Raw genomic sequence first — 16,744 nt, 5'->3', positions numbered from 1 at the left:
TAATATGTTAGATACATGTAACCGATTGGTAAAATAGTATCTCGTTTATTTAAATAGTTTTTTCTTTTTTCGTATTTATTTATTCGCCGAAAGTACTAACAATGATCCTAAAATTTTCTTCATTTATGTGGAGTCAAACTTCCATCGAACTATAGAAATGGCTCATTTATGCCACTCATCATATTTTGACTCATTTATGCCATAACTGTTTGACTCATTTATGCCATCGCTCGTTACCAAATAACTCATCCATGCCATTTTTTATTAATTTTTATAATACTATTTGGCCTCCAATTAGAGGTCTATATCGTTCAATTAAACCACCCAATTTTAAATACCAAATTAATAAAAAATCCGACTCATACACCTTACCCACTCACAACCATAATCTAGTTGGAGGCCACGATCATATATGATATTGTAAATCCAATGAAATATGGCATGGATGAGTCATTTTTATTAACGGCGATAGCATAAATGAGCCATTTCCTATAGTTCGATGGCATAAATGAGCCATTTCCTATAGAAAGTACTAACAATGATCCTAAAATCGCCATTTAATATTTTTAGTGGCTGACTTTTTGAGCTTTCATAACAATTTTAATTTAGCCGTCACAAAATTTTGATTTTTTGTGGTGAGCGATCGTCACCAAATCCTTAGTTAAATATTCTAGGTGAAATTAAGTGTATATATAAGATCGCTCATTTTTTCCAAATTTGATCCCTAAGGGGTTTCTTTATGTTGATCTATATTACTTTTATAAATGGGAATTTCCGCCACAATAGATGGTTTTATTACAAATTAAAAAGAATACTATAAATATGGCGTATGCAAATGGACAGTACTTTTTCATGATATGTTGCAGCTGACGTACAGAAAACGATTGTCTTCATAAATGTTTTGAAAATTACCTAAATATTCTATAGTTAAAATTAAAGAGAAGTTGGGAGTAGAGTTTAGTTACGTTATATCTATTGTCAAGAGCGTAGACAAATTATTATCCACATATCGTTGGCACCATTTGTTGGGTTTAATTGATAGGTTGAATGGGAAATGGAGGGAAAAGAAGTGGAGGGAAAATGAGTTGTTCCCTCTTACTTTATGAAATAAGCATTTGTCCCTCGTTGATAGTGGAAAGAAAAGTTCTCCTACTTAAAAGTAGAAGCACTCCTTCTTGTTGCTGAAGGGTTAAGAAGAGGGTCTCCTCTCGCGCTATCGTCGTCGCTCGGCTCGGAGTCGGAGTCGGTCAAATGATTGATTGATAATCTTTTTGGACCAAATTTTCTTTAATTTTAATTATTTATTTAATTAATTAATTCAATTATCCAGATCCTGACCCGTTAGTGACCCGCGACCCGATTCTTTCCTGGATTTTATTTAAAATTCCCTCCCGTTTTTAAAGTGATTGTTCTGAAGGGTTGGAAACCTTCAGAAACAGTACTTCCATGGCTATAAATTTGTTTGATTCCTCAGATTTTTCCTTACGAATTTTCCGAACTTCAAAACTTCTTCTTCTTTTCTGAACTTCAAAACTTCTTCTTCTTCTTCTTCTGCACAAATAAATTCTAGTGTAATTTACTGCCGTTGAGTGGTTCGCTAACACCGTGGTTTTAGGTACCGATACACCAGTGAGTAAGATCGTTCTATCCTGATAGGATATATTCCATTAACCTCGGGTACTTGAGGGGAATAATTTCCTTAAGCACACACTATGCATTCAGTGGGCTCGATTTTCTTCCTTAAAAATATTTTTCGAATACTGTTTTGATATTTTCCAGTTTCTGATTTATAATTTCTAGTTTTACAAAGTTTATTGTTTTCTGGAATTTTACAAAGTTATTGTTTCAAAATATTTTCGTAATACAGATTAATAACACCATTAACTTGACTACTAAAAAAGATCATCTCGTCTCTAGGTGCATAAAAAACTACCATCCCATATATATTCATCACAAACTCTTGTTAGTCAGAGTCTAGATTATAATCATAACAGATTTAACTTTACATCCCCTAAACCCTAATCGTATAAGCGTAATTTAAACCGAATAGAAGCTTATGTGCATTCTTATTGAGGTTACCAATCACTTATTATGAGTCGTTACTAGTTACTAAATGCTTTGATAGGGTAAAATATTTTACACTGACAGTTTATAAAAGTTAACTGATCGTCCTAAAAATAGACATGTAACTCAAACAAGAAGTTTCCTTGTTTCGTAATGCACACAATAAATAAGCCAAGTCAATTGAATGACAATTATCAGTGTATCTACATATTAACCTATGGAATATTAAAAAAGAATTAACAACAAAAATACTGCAATAAATGTTTACTACTCCTATTAGCAGAAAAAAACAAACAAGCATGTTAATCCAGCAACATGCTCCAGTTTCCTATTTATGATTAACCCTTGAAGAGGCGGGCCTAGTTTGTACTTTTGTCCAAAATCCTATATATGTATTAAAAATATACTAAATATATAAATACTTGACTGATTATTGCATATTTATAAGAAGGTTGCTGCGGAAACTCATATACTTCAAATTCTGGATCCGCCTATGAATTTGAGTTTTTCAATATCAGCTTGATTTTGAGGACAATTGTATTTGATCACATTCAAAAGATTGGCCATTAGATGTATTCTGCTGATCATGATGATTTTGGTCATCATCACACCAATCAGGAACCGGTACACCTAGTGGAAAATTATCAAGAAATCTCATAATATCATCATCCACTTGATTACCCAGCTCTAATGAACATTCCTTTGTTGTCAACCCTATACGAAACCATAATAAATGTTACTCAAGGGCCAAAATGAATGAAATATAAGAAAGAATGTAATATTAGTACACAATTTTATAGGATTTAAGTTCTATGTCGTGACAGTATAAAACTTTTTTACACCATCAATGTAATTTAATCGATCTATTATAACATATTATCTACTAGTATTTGCTATATAGGTCATCAATGAATTAATGCTTATATCAAATATAAAGTTTTCTTCAATTACTTTTTAAGTGAGCTAATTATGTAAATATTTTTATATCATCGGTGTATAAAGCTTAACTCGATAGTGTAGCAAAACTATATACTTTCAATGCATAGAACCTACACCAGCAAGTTAAAATAACCTTCGACATTAGGTAGCTTTGTACAATAATCTCAACTCAATAGCCTAAAAGATGCAATAAATAAACTACAAAATAAAATAATAGGAATTAGCGACGAACACCTTATGTCACTAAAGGTCAAAATCCATCGCTACTCTTATTTAACAACGAATTTGCGATTGATTAGCAAAAAATGTTGCTAGCTATGAGCAATTTAGTGACAGATTAGCAAGGAGTTTCATAACTAATTTATGTTTTTTTTTTTTTTTTTTTTTTTGTATTATGCATGATCGGTTTAAAGACAATAATAGTGTGTAAATATTCTTCACACGATCAATGTATATAAATTTACCTGAGGATGAATTGATAGGGCTGGATTCTTCAGAATGCTTATTTTGTGTGGCATCATCATCATCACAATGAGAAAAATTGTATGTTGATTCTCCCGTTAAAATAGCATCTGCTGCTTCTTCTGTTAATCCATAGTCCTCCCACACTAATTTCCCTTTATTATCCTCATTCTCAATTGAACAATGCTCTTTTATTTTCTCAGCTCGAGTTAAGGTTTGAGATTCCTCCAATAAATCTTCCAATAATCCACTATTTCCTCGCGATAATCCGTGATCAACAGCATAATTATCAGCATCACTTGATGTTGTAGTCTCAGGCACGGTCGATTGGACTGACCGGTGCTCTGTGCCTATACCTGTTGGTGAAAATACAAGCACAATTGAGAAAAATGAAGAAAAATAACAAATATGAACAAATTCTTCTGGTTGAGACGCACATACCTAAGATTAAACCATTAGGGTTTGAGGAAATCGCTGTAAAAGGTCTTGTAACGGTGGTAAAATTTGGATAGTTGTGTTGAAGTTGTGACGACACTGGAATTGAACTAGAATAGCCCTGACTAAAATTATTAGGCACAGGTGCTACCATTGAAGAAAGTTGTGAGTTCTTCATCGATGATGCTAATGTTAAGGAAAGACTAACGCGAGGATCGCGAAAAAACTTGACTTGGTTGTTAATATTATTTGTAGTTGTGAGAAATGGAGAACTAGGATTATTATTGAATTGGTATGGATTTGAAATAATATTACTACTAGATTTCATAGTTGAAGGATTGAAGATATCTAAAAGGGAAAGAGGGGAATTATTGTAATTGGAATTTTGGTGATTATCAAATGGTGAAGGGATATTAGTACTAAGTTGTTGTTGGTTTTGATCTTGTTGGTAATTTTGTGGTTGTATGTCTTGAGGGTATATGGGCAAACCAGCTCTTTGTCTTCTTTTTAGCCTTGTGTTCCAATAATTCTTGATTTCGTTATCTGTTCTACCTGGCAGCTGTGTTCATAGAATAAGAACCAAAAAAAAAGTAATTAATTAATTTGACATTGATATGTGTAAAACAAATTAATGAAACAATTCTAGTATTGTAGATCCAATAGACAAGCAAAGGATAGTGAAAATAAACTCACAATTTCCACTTTGCTAATGGTGATAAAAAGTAAAAATACAAAATCACTTGAAAAACATTAATGATGATCAAGAAATTAAAGAAAACTCGGGCGAAAAACTCAATAATATTTCTCCATGAGGGTGGTCAACTTATCCTTTTCTGGAAAAATGAGTATTTTAAGTTGTAAATCCAATTCATGCACACACTAGAAACATACAAAACCATGTAGATATGCATGTCAACGTGTTAGCTTTTTTCATTTTGACATTCAATATCGGAAATCTATTGATCCGATTAATTCAGATTCACGAAGAATAAGCCAATGAAGGAGTAAAACACTCTCTATTCCCAAAAAAAATATTTCTTTCTATTAAGATTTCGAAATGAATATGTCGTTTTCACACATATATATATATATATAATCTCCAACTAAATCTTTTGCCACCTGTATAAAACAAATAAGGAAAACAAAGGTATACATGGCCCCAAAGAGAGGCCAAAGTTCAATGACGAATTCAAGATTTAGAATTAACGAATTACACTTTTTGTACCAAAAAATCCACGCGCATGTATAAGTTGAGTTAGACGCAGATTGAAATAGTATTAATTCTTATCAAAAGAATTAATTAACAACCTGAGCAGCCATACGAGCCCATTTGTTTCCAAGTTTAGCATGAAGTTCCACAATAAGCCTTTCTTCTTCTAAAGAAAATGCACCTTTTTTCAAATGAGGCCTCAAATGATTTGCCCATCTTAACCTACAACTTTTCCCACATCTCATTAAACCTGAATTCCTCTGGACCGCGTTCCAATTTCCTTCTCCGTGTTTCTTCACATACTCCATCAAAATCGCGTCTTCCGTTGCTGTCCATGGACCTTTTTTTAATACCTGCCTTGTCCCTCCTCCATTATGGTTATTTCTTGCTATTGACGTCCCATTGTTCTTATTCACTCCTCCTCCATTAGGGGCCATCAAGATTTCCCTTTTTCCTACAAATAAAACAAAAACAAAATAAGGAAAATAGTGAGAAATAATGCGAGCGTTCCAAAGTTTGTGTGTCAGGATTAAAAAGGGCGTTTCAAGACACTGCCCCGCTATGTGCGGTGGTCCGGTAAAAAGGCCGGACCGACAAGTGTTTATCAGAGACATACTTACCTTGCATTTCGCAAGAGGTCATGGTCAAGATTATTATTATTTTTTTTTTTTTTTTTTGGGGTGGGGGTGGGGGTAAAACGTGATAAATTTTATAACTAAATTATGCATCGTTACAAAATAAGGGATTCATGCAGATCAATTGTTCTAGCGTTAAGGATTTGGCCCGCTCCTTGTCCCTTACATAACGTTTCTAACAAAAACAATTCCTAATTTGTCTGTCTTAACAAACGTCAATAGCAAACATAGGAGGAACTGATAAATATAGAATCTTGTTATCAAGATATGACTTATTTGTATAAAAAGAGATAAGAACTTACAATTCCTTTTGTGGGGTTTTCTTCTATATCCTCAATGATCAATATGGATTGAAAAATAAGCTCCAAAAACTTTTCTTTTTTCTCCTTTTAGTATTTTTTGGTTGTTCTTGTATAGACAAATAGGAGATGAATTTTTCAAGAAGGTATGTGTGGAGATTGGAGAGAGAGAGAGAGTAAGAGAGAGATTGAAGTGTGGAAATGAGAAAACTTTGAGAATGAAGAGAGAAGTGAGAGAGTCCACAAGGAATAGTTGGCAAGAATTTATAGGAGTCACCTTTTATTTCGTAGCGAGTTGTAAGCTCTATGCTTCAATTATTTTTTTGCGGTTTCTTTGTCCACACCTTTTCTCTCACTTTCTAATTCATGCTTTTCATCACTTCCCTCAATTTGCGAGTATTTCATTTGTTTCAATTTATGCAAACTTATTTATCTAGACATCTAATTTTTTAAAAATGAATATTGTCGAAACTCATAGTATTATTAATAATAATCACATAATACTTATGTGATTATTAAAAAATTTGAAACATGAATTCTTAAACACAACATAACATGAGTGACTTTAAGAAATTATTAAGGGTTAACTGAAATGAAAAAGAGCATCAAATAGCGTACTTTTTTTAATTATTATTAATTTTCCATTATTTTTATATATTACTCCAGTCACTGTATTTTTAATGACTCTATTTGGTTGAAAATACGGATATTGTAACTTATGTGATGTATGTATTAGTAGCAGTACAAGAATTATTTTAGAAATAGTTTAAAAGTTAATTGATTACATTGAAGTGTAAGATCCAAAAATGGATTCAAATTATTGAAAATCGTATTAAAATGTATATTTAGTTACTCCTAGTAGAATGTTGTAGAAGCATTTTCAGAAGTCTCAAAATGGAAATTTTATCATATGATCGAACTGGAAGAAGTAATTGATTGATGAAGTGATTAAATTTACTAAATCTCGTTAACTACTCACAAATGACAACAAAAAAAAAAATCAACTTTATCCTTTCTATATTGAAAAATAGCATCACATCAATGGTATTACTGATCTTTTATTTGACGAATCGTTTAATCTCTTACTTTTCCTGGAGAGAAAAGCACAAGGATGAAAAATGGACGTTATAATTAATTCTACAGTTATGGATTTCAAATTTACATTGTTTAAGATATAAAAAGAATATATGCACTACCGAATTGACACTAAATACCTAGAAAAAGGAAAGAAAGCAACTAAATAAATCGAGTGAGATTTCTAATCTAAGCTCGAAAAGAATTCCTTGTTAAAATATTGACATTCAAATTCTTACTTGGTTCGGATGAACCCCTTGCAACCCTAGCTCCGCCCCAAAAAAATAGTTAATTTGAGAAGTCATTTCACTGTTTGAATCAAGGCAAACTGTTTCTGCATTTACGCCATTGCTTCTCAAGGAGTCATCTCATGCAACAACTTTCTGAATGGAGCAATGTGATGTAACTCAGCTTTGCTGATTCTAAATCTAAGGATAACACTATTTTCGCTGATAAACCTGGGAATATGTGGAGTATAATATCCGCCATCAGCTCGCGTATGTTTTGAAGTTCTCCAGAGAATGAATGAACACATCAAGGGGATAAATTGATGGTCTCTGGGTGATGAAGATGATATTGTCGCGGAGAAGTAGAGGGCTTTAGTCTTTTGAGAAGCAACCATGCATCAGAGGCAGGACACCCCTGGTTCATTTCAGTAGCAACCGGAATTGGGGATTCTCCATTCAACTGTACAAACATTGTTCCCTGCAAGATACATATTGCTCAAGACATTCTCATGCACAGAGTATTTGCTATATCAGGTATTAATTTTACAAGACCATAATCCTTCAGCATGATAAGCTTTCGCGCCAATAACAATCGAGTTATTAATCACAGAAATAATTGTTTGCATTTCTTATATTTTTTATAATTAATTCTTGTACATAAGATTTATAAAAGGATCAATAATTTGGGGTTGACACGGTTTATTGATCAACTATAGTCAAACCTCTCTATAACTGCATTGTTTTTGTTCCGATACATTTTGGCAGCTACAGCGAAATGCGATAAAGAACATATAATATAAAATAACATGAAAGATTAGTTCCACTGAAAACATGGTTAGTTATAGTGAAATGTTGTTATAGGAGATGGCTGTTATAGAGAGGCCTGACTGTACATGCATTGTCATGCCATTAAAATCTATACCTGGACGCTTTTGTTTTACTCTTACAGACGTAGTTGCCATGTACTTCTTGATCCAAAAACACTTGTTATTCGGTTATCCACGTTTAATGCTAGGTGCAATTTTATACAACAAACAAATATGAACTTAGAAGATTCATGTGGAGTTAGCTATCAAGAAAAACCCCTTCATGAATAGCAGTGAAATACCTCAAAATTAATCAAGAATTTCTGGAAACGTTTCAGTGTCTCCTTCATGTCACTGCCTCGTTTTTTATCTGAAGAATCAAGAGCTGTAGTTACCTCTGCAGGAGAAAACCCTATTTCTTTCTGCACAAGCTGAAGCAGACAAAAGTTAAACAATAATCAGATTCTCATAATCAAGTGGTCCAGTCTTCGATAACTTACAGCATGATCTATAAGGATCTCAGAAATGAGGCTGCCATCATCCACAAAAACCCGAAGCTCGTAGCTACTCCTCTGTTTATACTGAAATCCCTTCACACCAGTAAGAAAGCACTGCAGATTTAAGCCAGATCTCAGTTTCTTATTATTAACATGATAGAAAATTCTACTCGGTATTCGCAACTTTTCACGCTAGAAATGAAAAACAACAGAGTTCACTGTCTTGTATCGTGAAAGGCAAAACACAATATGAAAGCAGCCTTAATAACAATGGCGAATTACTAACTCTAAATGCAAAAAAGTCAAGACAAAGCATAACGATAGCAAATGAACCAAATATTCAAAAAAAGTACGCTGCTAGGAAGAGGGATGCCAGTAACGAGGGTTTTCTTGACAGATTGCCATTGGCTTAAGAAAAGATCTATGCCTAGTTAAGCAACTGTTATAGACAGTGATACAGACCCGGATAGCACGGAGCACATTGTGGAAGATTTCAAGATGTCAAAGGGACCGTTGACTCATTTCAAGACCAAGAGCTTCCAGGGATTGCACATTAAGGAGCTGCATGATCTTCAAGCAACAGTTAGAAGGTGCTTGGAGAGCTATTTGAGGATTATTGCAAAGAACACCATCTTTGGTGGTTCGAGAATTGCATGGAACTCGTTTCAAGATCAAGAGGACTCAAGGATTGCAACATTAAGGAGCTGCATGATCTTAATAAAAAGAGTAGGAAGTGCTTAGAGAGCTATTTTGAGGATTCTTGAAGAATATATCATGTTTGGAGGCTTGATGATTGCATGGAACAAGCTGAGGAGAACACTGCTGGAAAATATGAGTTGGTGCATCGCACTGTCTAAATTTGGCCAGGCGCGTTGTACTGAAGCAGGAAAACCAAAGTTGCATGGAAATCTCAGCTCAGCTCAATGCCCTGAGCTTAAGCTATTGAATCAGCGCACCACACTGGTCTATCAGTCGGAGAGAGTTTTGAGTTTGGGAAACTGTCTTTCCCATCTTTGTGCAATAGTGATAGATATTAATATCATCTCTTTTAGAGTAGCTTTGACATATGGTGAGTTAAACACCTTTGAGAAGTTGAAATCCTCTTTGTTCATATTGAACTTCAGAATTACTTTTAAACTTGATTCTTGATGATAATTCTTCCTCTTTTGATCTTTATATCTTTGGTTCTTTCTTATCATTTTATTAATCTCCTTATAACTTTGGTTCTTTCTTATCATTCAATTAATCGCTTTATATCTTTGGTTCTTTCTTATCGTTCTTAGGGGGTGATTGGTTTCATATATCAATTGTTCTCATAACGTTCAGTTAGGATCTACGATTCTAACTATTCTTCAATTCCTGTTGGAATTTGTATCTTGTTATTTCATTCGATTAATTTATATCAATTATTCTGCTTGCATGTATCCCCAATTTACTCACACATATTACATCCAAGTGGGAAAAAATGCTCAATTTCTGAGTGTAAGATAGAAGGGACACAATGAATTTTCTAAATAGCAGCATCAGAGAAGTTGATATCACGAGGGAAACCAAAAATTACCTTAATTTTTCCTGTAACAGTGGAAGCACTGCCATTCATACCAGCCTGCTTAGCCGACAGACTAGCTAAGTAAGTGAAAGGGGTTTCCTTCCCTCCAGAAAGTATAAATGGATGGTCCAACTCATCAGCGAAATCAATTTCATCAACATCAATTGCTGCAGTAGACAATGAATCAGGCTCTACATCTTCATTATGGACACTACCGATAGAGACAGGAATGCTTTCTCTGCTCCTGCCACTGGCAGGTGTGGTAGGGCTACTTCTAACATCTGAAAGATGTTCCTCCACTTCCATGGTGAAAGAAGACAAACGGACAGGGTCATTACGTTCCCTTCTAATTGAAACATCAATGCCTTCGGTGGTCATGTCGTCCATATGGATATCCTCCGCATGAGTAGCTGCATCAGATGAAAAGGTAGGCCCAGTAACATTCATATTGAATGGGACAGAAACAGCTGGAGTAGATGGAAAATTAGATTGAGCATCTCTTCTATAAACAGGAGTGGTGATCGTCGTAGAAGATGGTAGCCCAGGTGTAACGGGATGAATTTCTTCTGTTGCAGAAGTAGCAACGACAGACGTTCCTGCACCCCAAAGCGAAAGTTTAAAAAGATAGATTAGTCTTCTATCACAGTACATCTCCATATGAAGTTAGAAGTGAAACAGGTTGACACCCTCTACCCTTGTCCGGCATAATTTCGCTCGCACCTTTTTGGCTTTTCTTATAAAGCTCCCCCGCACCTTAAACAGGAAAAAATTAATCTACTGAATCAAGTCATATCATGTGGTACTTTCTCCTAGACATCCATGTACCAACAAGCAAGGTGTATTTACAGAGGCACCTGCAGACCCCGATGCCACACACATACACACACCCTTCCCCATAAAAAAACAGACATGTAATAATGAGTACACTCTCCCCACCCTGATTCTTTTCTCTTTTTCCTTTTTGACATAGGAATAAAAATTACATTGTCTTAGTTCGTTAAGCCTATCAACAGAGACAAAATGAAAACCAATTAATAACAGTAGAGATTTGTCCACGTGGATATGATAAGCGAAACTGATACAAATCACTCAATCAACTTTGCCTCCATCCAAAATTAACTAGGTCACCCAAGGGTGTGGCCTAGTAGTCAATGAAGTGGGTTGAGAACTATGAGGTCTAAGGTTCACTGGGTATGTTGTTGTTGTTGTATCCCAGCCTAGGTAGAGGTGGCAGGTATCTCGTGGAATTAGTCGAGGTGCGCGCAAGCTGGCCTGGACACCACGGTTATCCAAAAAAAACACTAGGTCAGCTCTACCAATCATCCATATCCACTCCACTCTCGTTGGGGCCATTAAGCTTGGCCACAGTGGCAACACAAATAGTCCAGTTCAGGCGGTTGCCAACTTCACCACTTGTAGAACAGCACTGAAGAGGATTTAATAGGTAATTTGGCAAATTTGCTCAATGGATCAAGAGAAGGTGCCTTTTGACGGATATGGCAAATATTCTGGTCATAGCCTTTGTTGTCAAAATTGTTCATCTTTGGTTGTGAAAAGGAAAAAACCAAGGTCGGCAAATAGCTAGTAACATCATTAGCATAGACATAGAATCCTTCTGGGATCCTTTCCTTTTGTCAAACAGGTAGAGCGCTACCAATCTTTACTTAATAAACATGTGCTCCAAACAGACCAAACCACCATCCACAAGATAAAGCAAGAGGTCAGCTAGAACCTATTCCAATTTAAATGTGTAAACCAATCTTTCATCTTGTAGCACTACCTTAGCTATATCATTGAAGAATAAATGTTCACCTGAGTAACACTCAAACTACAGGAAAAAACCCAAAAACTCGGCTTAAAAAACAAGCTTGTGCGGAGAGAAGCCATCAAAAGGAAGCAATCTGACAAAATATCAGCTTCTCTCTCATACTAAAAGCCAGAAGACCAGCTTAATCATATAAGCAAAAGTAGGTCAAAGAAATCGTTTTTTTTTTCCATTTAAAAGCAACACTAAAAACAAATGAACATGCAGTACATATACGCATATCCTAAACTAATTGCAGATAAGCTTTCTAGGGTATCAAAGTACCTTGCTCATGAACTTGAAAATGTGACCTTTCTCTTGAGGAAGTATCAGCGGGCTCTGGAGCAGTAACACCTTCGCGTGGCCATGCAGCATTAGTAGCTCGAGTTGCCAAAGGAGGGACCACTTCAGACCTTGTTCTGGCATTGGGCATAGATAAAGTAACTAAATCACCAAAAGTAACCAGGTTGTTTCTAGCAAAACATTAATAAACCATGACAAGATGCCTTATTCACTCATTTGAGAACCAAAGCCTACAGCTGAGCAACAGATACTAAGTCTTCACTAGAAAGTCAAAAAAACAAAATGGATGAGGAAGGGGGAGGTCAAAGTACATCAGAGTATTTATTTGACCCTTAAGAAAACCCCTGAAGAGACTTGAACATCAACAACTACACCTTAATCCATGCTAGTTGGGCTCAACTATATAAATCCTCATTATCCATTTAATTGCATTCCATATTCAGTCATTTAAGGTCCTCTAACACTAGCACTGACCATCAACCTCTGCCATTCAAGTGAACATAACACTTATCTATGGCATCTAGCAACAATATCAGCAATTGGTAATGAGGTCCAGACAGGAAATGTTTTGTTGGTCCTTCGTCATACCTTTTCCCCCTTGGTGGCTTCTTTATTTCATTAACTAGCCGTTGTCTTGCTTCTTCTAACTCTTCCACCATCCCACCCAGAACTTCGATTACTTCAGGGACCAACATCATAAGTCCGCGCCTAACGTGAACATTACAGATAACAACCTGCAGAATGCAGCAGCAATCTATATGAATATGGAAAAAAAATTGTGATGAATACTATTCTTATCAGTTCTCATCTTGTAGATAGACTTTTAAAGCTACTTGACAAACAAAATACTCCCTCTGTTTCAATTTATGTGAACCTATTTCCTTTTTAGTCCGTGCCAAAATGAATGACCTCTTTCCTAATTTGGAAACAAATTCACTTTATGAAATGATTTACAGCCACACAAATATTCAAGACTTATTTTGAACCACAAGTTTCAAAAATCTTCACTCTTTCTTAAATATCGTGCCCAATCAAATGGGTTCATATAAACTGAAACGGAGGGAGTAATAAACAACATGGTATTCCTACCTTCAGTCCAGAAGGAGCCAGAACGTCAAGATCTTTTATAGGCCTGTACTCCATCCCAAACACACGCTGAATGCCATCAGTCATGGACAATTTCAGACACCTCTTTATTCCAGCAGCTGCTTTCTGGTACCTATCTCGAACAGGACAACTGATATTCACAATCTCATCTACCTTGAGGGGGAAAGGGGATGAAACACTGGAATAGTCAGAGTCACATTAAAGGTACTTCAAACAAAATTTAACTAAGATGTCAAGTCATAGCCTTTTCATTTACAAACATGAAAGTCAAACTAAGTCTAACAAATAACTTAAGACTCTTTCAGTATCGCAAATGTGTATTGCAAATGTACTACATCCCCTCAATCTGAATAAGATAGTAAGATCCCCAGTCTATATCATTTTTGTATGTGCAACACAGCCAATTATTCTTCAACACAATGCGATACAATCTATGGACAATACAATACTTTCCAACACAATGCGATATAATATTACAATACATTATGAAACAATACATAACAACCATCCCAACAAGGTGTTAGTTTTTCGTTATACTCGAAGAACAAAGGGGCCTTTAAGATCAACCAAATGCAACTTATACACATCTCTCGGAACCATCCCTGCACCACAATAATTCATATCCGAATACCAAAACTACTCGAAACAAAGCTTCGCCTTCGCATTATCATCCAATCTCAAAAATCCTCTCTGTAACACTTCAAGTCCTCTAACAGATGAATCTAACCATTCCTTCCTCAATCTTAGCCCTAATCCTTCCAATACCCGACCAGTACCACAACCACAAAGTTTCTTGTAGGTTTATTTTTCAAAATGCTAATGTGTGACACTATTTAACGTCAGAAAACAATACAATCTATCCAAACGTTGTATTTATCAAAACAATACAATTCAATACAATATTACAATACATTATGAAACAATACATAACAACCATCCAAACAAGGTTGTTAGTTTTTCGCCATACCTGAAGAACAAAGGGGCCTTTAAGATCAACCAAATGCAACTTATGCACATCTCTCGGAAGCATTCCAGCACCACAATAATTCATATCTGAATACAAAAACTGCTCGAAACAGAGCTTCGCCTTCGCATTATCATCCAATCCCAAAAACCCTCTTTCCATTCCTTCAAGTCCACTAACACATGATTCTAACCATTCCTTCCGTAATCTCAACCCTAATCCTTCCAACACCCGACCAATACCACAATCTGCCACGTGGACGTTTGGGGCATTGTTGGGTGTAGGGTTTTGGTTTGGGGAATTTAGGGTTACTGATTGGAAGTTAGTAGTGGAAGATTCTAGAATGTCCATTTCGATATTATTATTGTTTGGGTCTTCTTCTTCTTCTTCTTCATCAGAGGAACATATAATTTGGAGGCGTCTTCTGCTCATTTTTTTTTTTTTTTCACTGATGAAAATTTTTCCCTCCAATTTTTTGTTTGTGTTTGTGTTTGTGTTTTATAATTGTGGGTGTCATTTATGTTTTTGAGGAGGGAAAGGAATTTGGGCTGATAAATGGGCTTTAGTAGTTTTGGGCCGGATTTGTTTCTGAGAGCTGACTTAAGCACATGCTCACTCCGGTCCAAAATAATTGAAGTTTTAGATATGGACAGATTAAGGGAATTAAGAGGTGTATTGATTAAAATATCATTAATTAAGAAGGGCTTTAATACTATAACGAGTATTTAAATTTGTTCATTGAATTAAGAATGTGTCAAGGGTAAAATTAGAAAAAATAATAAAATACCTTTTTGATAGACTAAAACCTCAATTATTTTGACCTACTTTTAGAGGCTAAATCTTCAATTATTTTGGAACGGAGGGAGTATCTATAGATTCGGGTATAATCTTTGTTCATATATTGATCAATTTTACAGATAAAACATTATATTGTTATCTAATATTAACACTAGTATAGTTTATTGTTTTCTTATTAGATTTTCAGTTTGTTGAAAAGATATTATTACTCTGTGATCTAAAAGATCCATAAACTGCAAGAGAAATAAAAAGAAGATGAATTATGGAATATCTATCTCTAAAAAGGAAAATTGGTAAAAATCCCACAGCTATTAGTTAAAAAGTATATAAATTATAAAAGGAAGCTTTACAGCTCATAACTACCTCTAAGATTTATTTAGTAGAAATAGCTACCTTTCTTTAAAATTATTTTTGGTAGCTTAATTATTTATCAGATTACCATCTATAAACTTGTTTTTGTAAAAAGCTGCAGTGTATTTCCTAAAAAAATAAGGTACTCTCTCTTCCACTTACCTCCACAATCTCTTTTTTTTTTTTTTCAAATATTTTTCTCTCACATCTTCAATTCACAACCGCACTTTACTCCCATTATTCTTCACCACAATTAGCACGATTTCTTCTTCTTCCTTATCAGTTACCCAATCTCTATAGGTAACTAATTTTCGTTATGTTATTTGTTGTATTTCTCTTCAATTGTTCATAAATTTCATCGTCTTTACCTTTACTTTTCATTCATTTTTTTATATATTTTCAGCCATTGTTAGAGTATCTTCAACAAGCTCTAACTCTCCATTTTAATGACGGATATTAATACTCCAAGTAAAAATACACCAGTGACAACAAGAAAAAGCGAAGGAGGATCTCCGGCCAATGGCGAAGCTCGGCCATAACAATTTGTTTGCTAAATCTCCATGGATAGGCCCGAACAAGAGGAAAATACTTCTTATGTTTGCTAATCAGTGTGGTGTTGTTTATCTTGCATGAGTGATGAAGTATAGTATTGATTATAGTAATATGATATTGTAGCATCATCTAGGAGCAAGAGAATAGGCTGTTGTTGTAGAAACACCATTGATGAGAGTTGTGGACCTTCATGCCCACCAAGTGTTTGATAAAATATTTCAGTGTATTTCTGTGTATTAACAAACAGTATATCTAATTTTTTAGTATATTTCAGTGTATTATTTCGTTGTATTTAAATGCATTTATCTTTTTTTTGGTGTAGAGACTATTTTTACTCCACTTTGTTTGCACGATTTTTGTATTTCGCTGTATTTTTGCATTTTGTATTTCTAATTTATGAAACAGTTTCTGATATATTTCATTGTATTCCATTGTATATACGCATATTATAACTTTATATTTCTTAAACAATCAATCATATTTCATTGTATTCCAGCGTATATTTTTCTATATTTGGAAGTTTTCAGATCTTTAGCGATTTTTGAATTCAAAAGGTATTGATTGTGATAAAAGTTGAGAGAGATTCGTGAGCTGTTATGGAATGCATGAAATATGGTTGATTTAATTTAATTTACCATTTAAAAAGAAAAAGAAGAATTTGTTCAAAA

General features: G+C 34.7%; 2 protein-coding genes across 3 annotated transcripts; both read right to left on the bottom strand.

Annotated features, from left to right (window-relative positions):
- Positions 1–2,212: 2,212 nt before the first annotated feature.
- Positions 2,213–6,286, bottom strand: LOC132031108 (transcription factor MYB101-like). The gene is made up of 5 exons (XM_059420977.1): positions 6,048–6,286; positions 5,209–5,564; positions 3,907–4,459; positions 3,468–3,821; positions 2,213–2,778 (listed from the first exon to the last, which is right to left on the bottom strand). Exons 2-5 carry the CDS (start codon positions 5,545–5,547, stop codon positions 2,579–2,581), a joined length of 1,446 nt encoding a protein of 481 aa, XP_059276960.1. The 5' UTR covers positions 5,548–5,564; positions 6,048–6,286; the 3' UTR covers positions 2,213–2,578.
- Positions 6,287–7,077: 791 nt separating this feature from the next.
- LOC132031107 (recQ-mediated genome instability protein 1) lies at positions 7,078–14,854 on the bottom strand. Of its 2 annotated transcripts, none has more exons than XM_059420975.1 (8): positions 14,379–14,854; positions 13,394–13,564; positions 12,893–13,038; positions 12,287–12,420; positions 10,210–10,793; positions 8,652–8,762; positions 8,454–8,582; positions 7,078–7,823 (listed from the first exon to the last, which is right to left on the bottom strand). In XM_059420975.1, exons 1-8 carry the CDS (start codon positions 14,805–14,807, stop codon positions 7,653–7,655), a joined length of 1,875 nt encoding a protein of 624 aa, XP_059276958.1. In that variant the 5' UTR covers positions 14,808–14,854; the 3' UTR covers positions 7,078–7,652. The 2 variants fall into 2 exon arrangements, with proteins under 2 accessions (XP_059276958.1, XP_059276959.1); XM_059420976.1 differs by lacking the exon at positions 14,379–14,854 and adding an exon at positions 13,949–14,363.
- Between the last annotated feature and the right edge of the window lie 1,890 nt (positions 14,855–16,744).

Source organism: Lycium ferocissimum, chromosome 9, assembly GCF_029784015.1.
Source record: "Lycium ferocissimum isolate CSIRO_LF1 chromosome 9, AGI_CSIRO_Lferr_CH_V1, whole genome shotgun sequence".
Classification (NCBI taxonomy): Eukaryota; Viridiplantae; Streptophyta; class Magnoliopsida; order Solanales; family Solanaceae; genus Lycium; species Lycium ferocissimum.
This window is presented reverse-complemented; position numbering and strand designations above follow the sequence as displayed.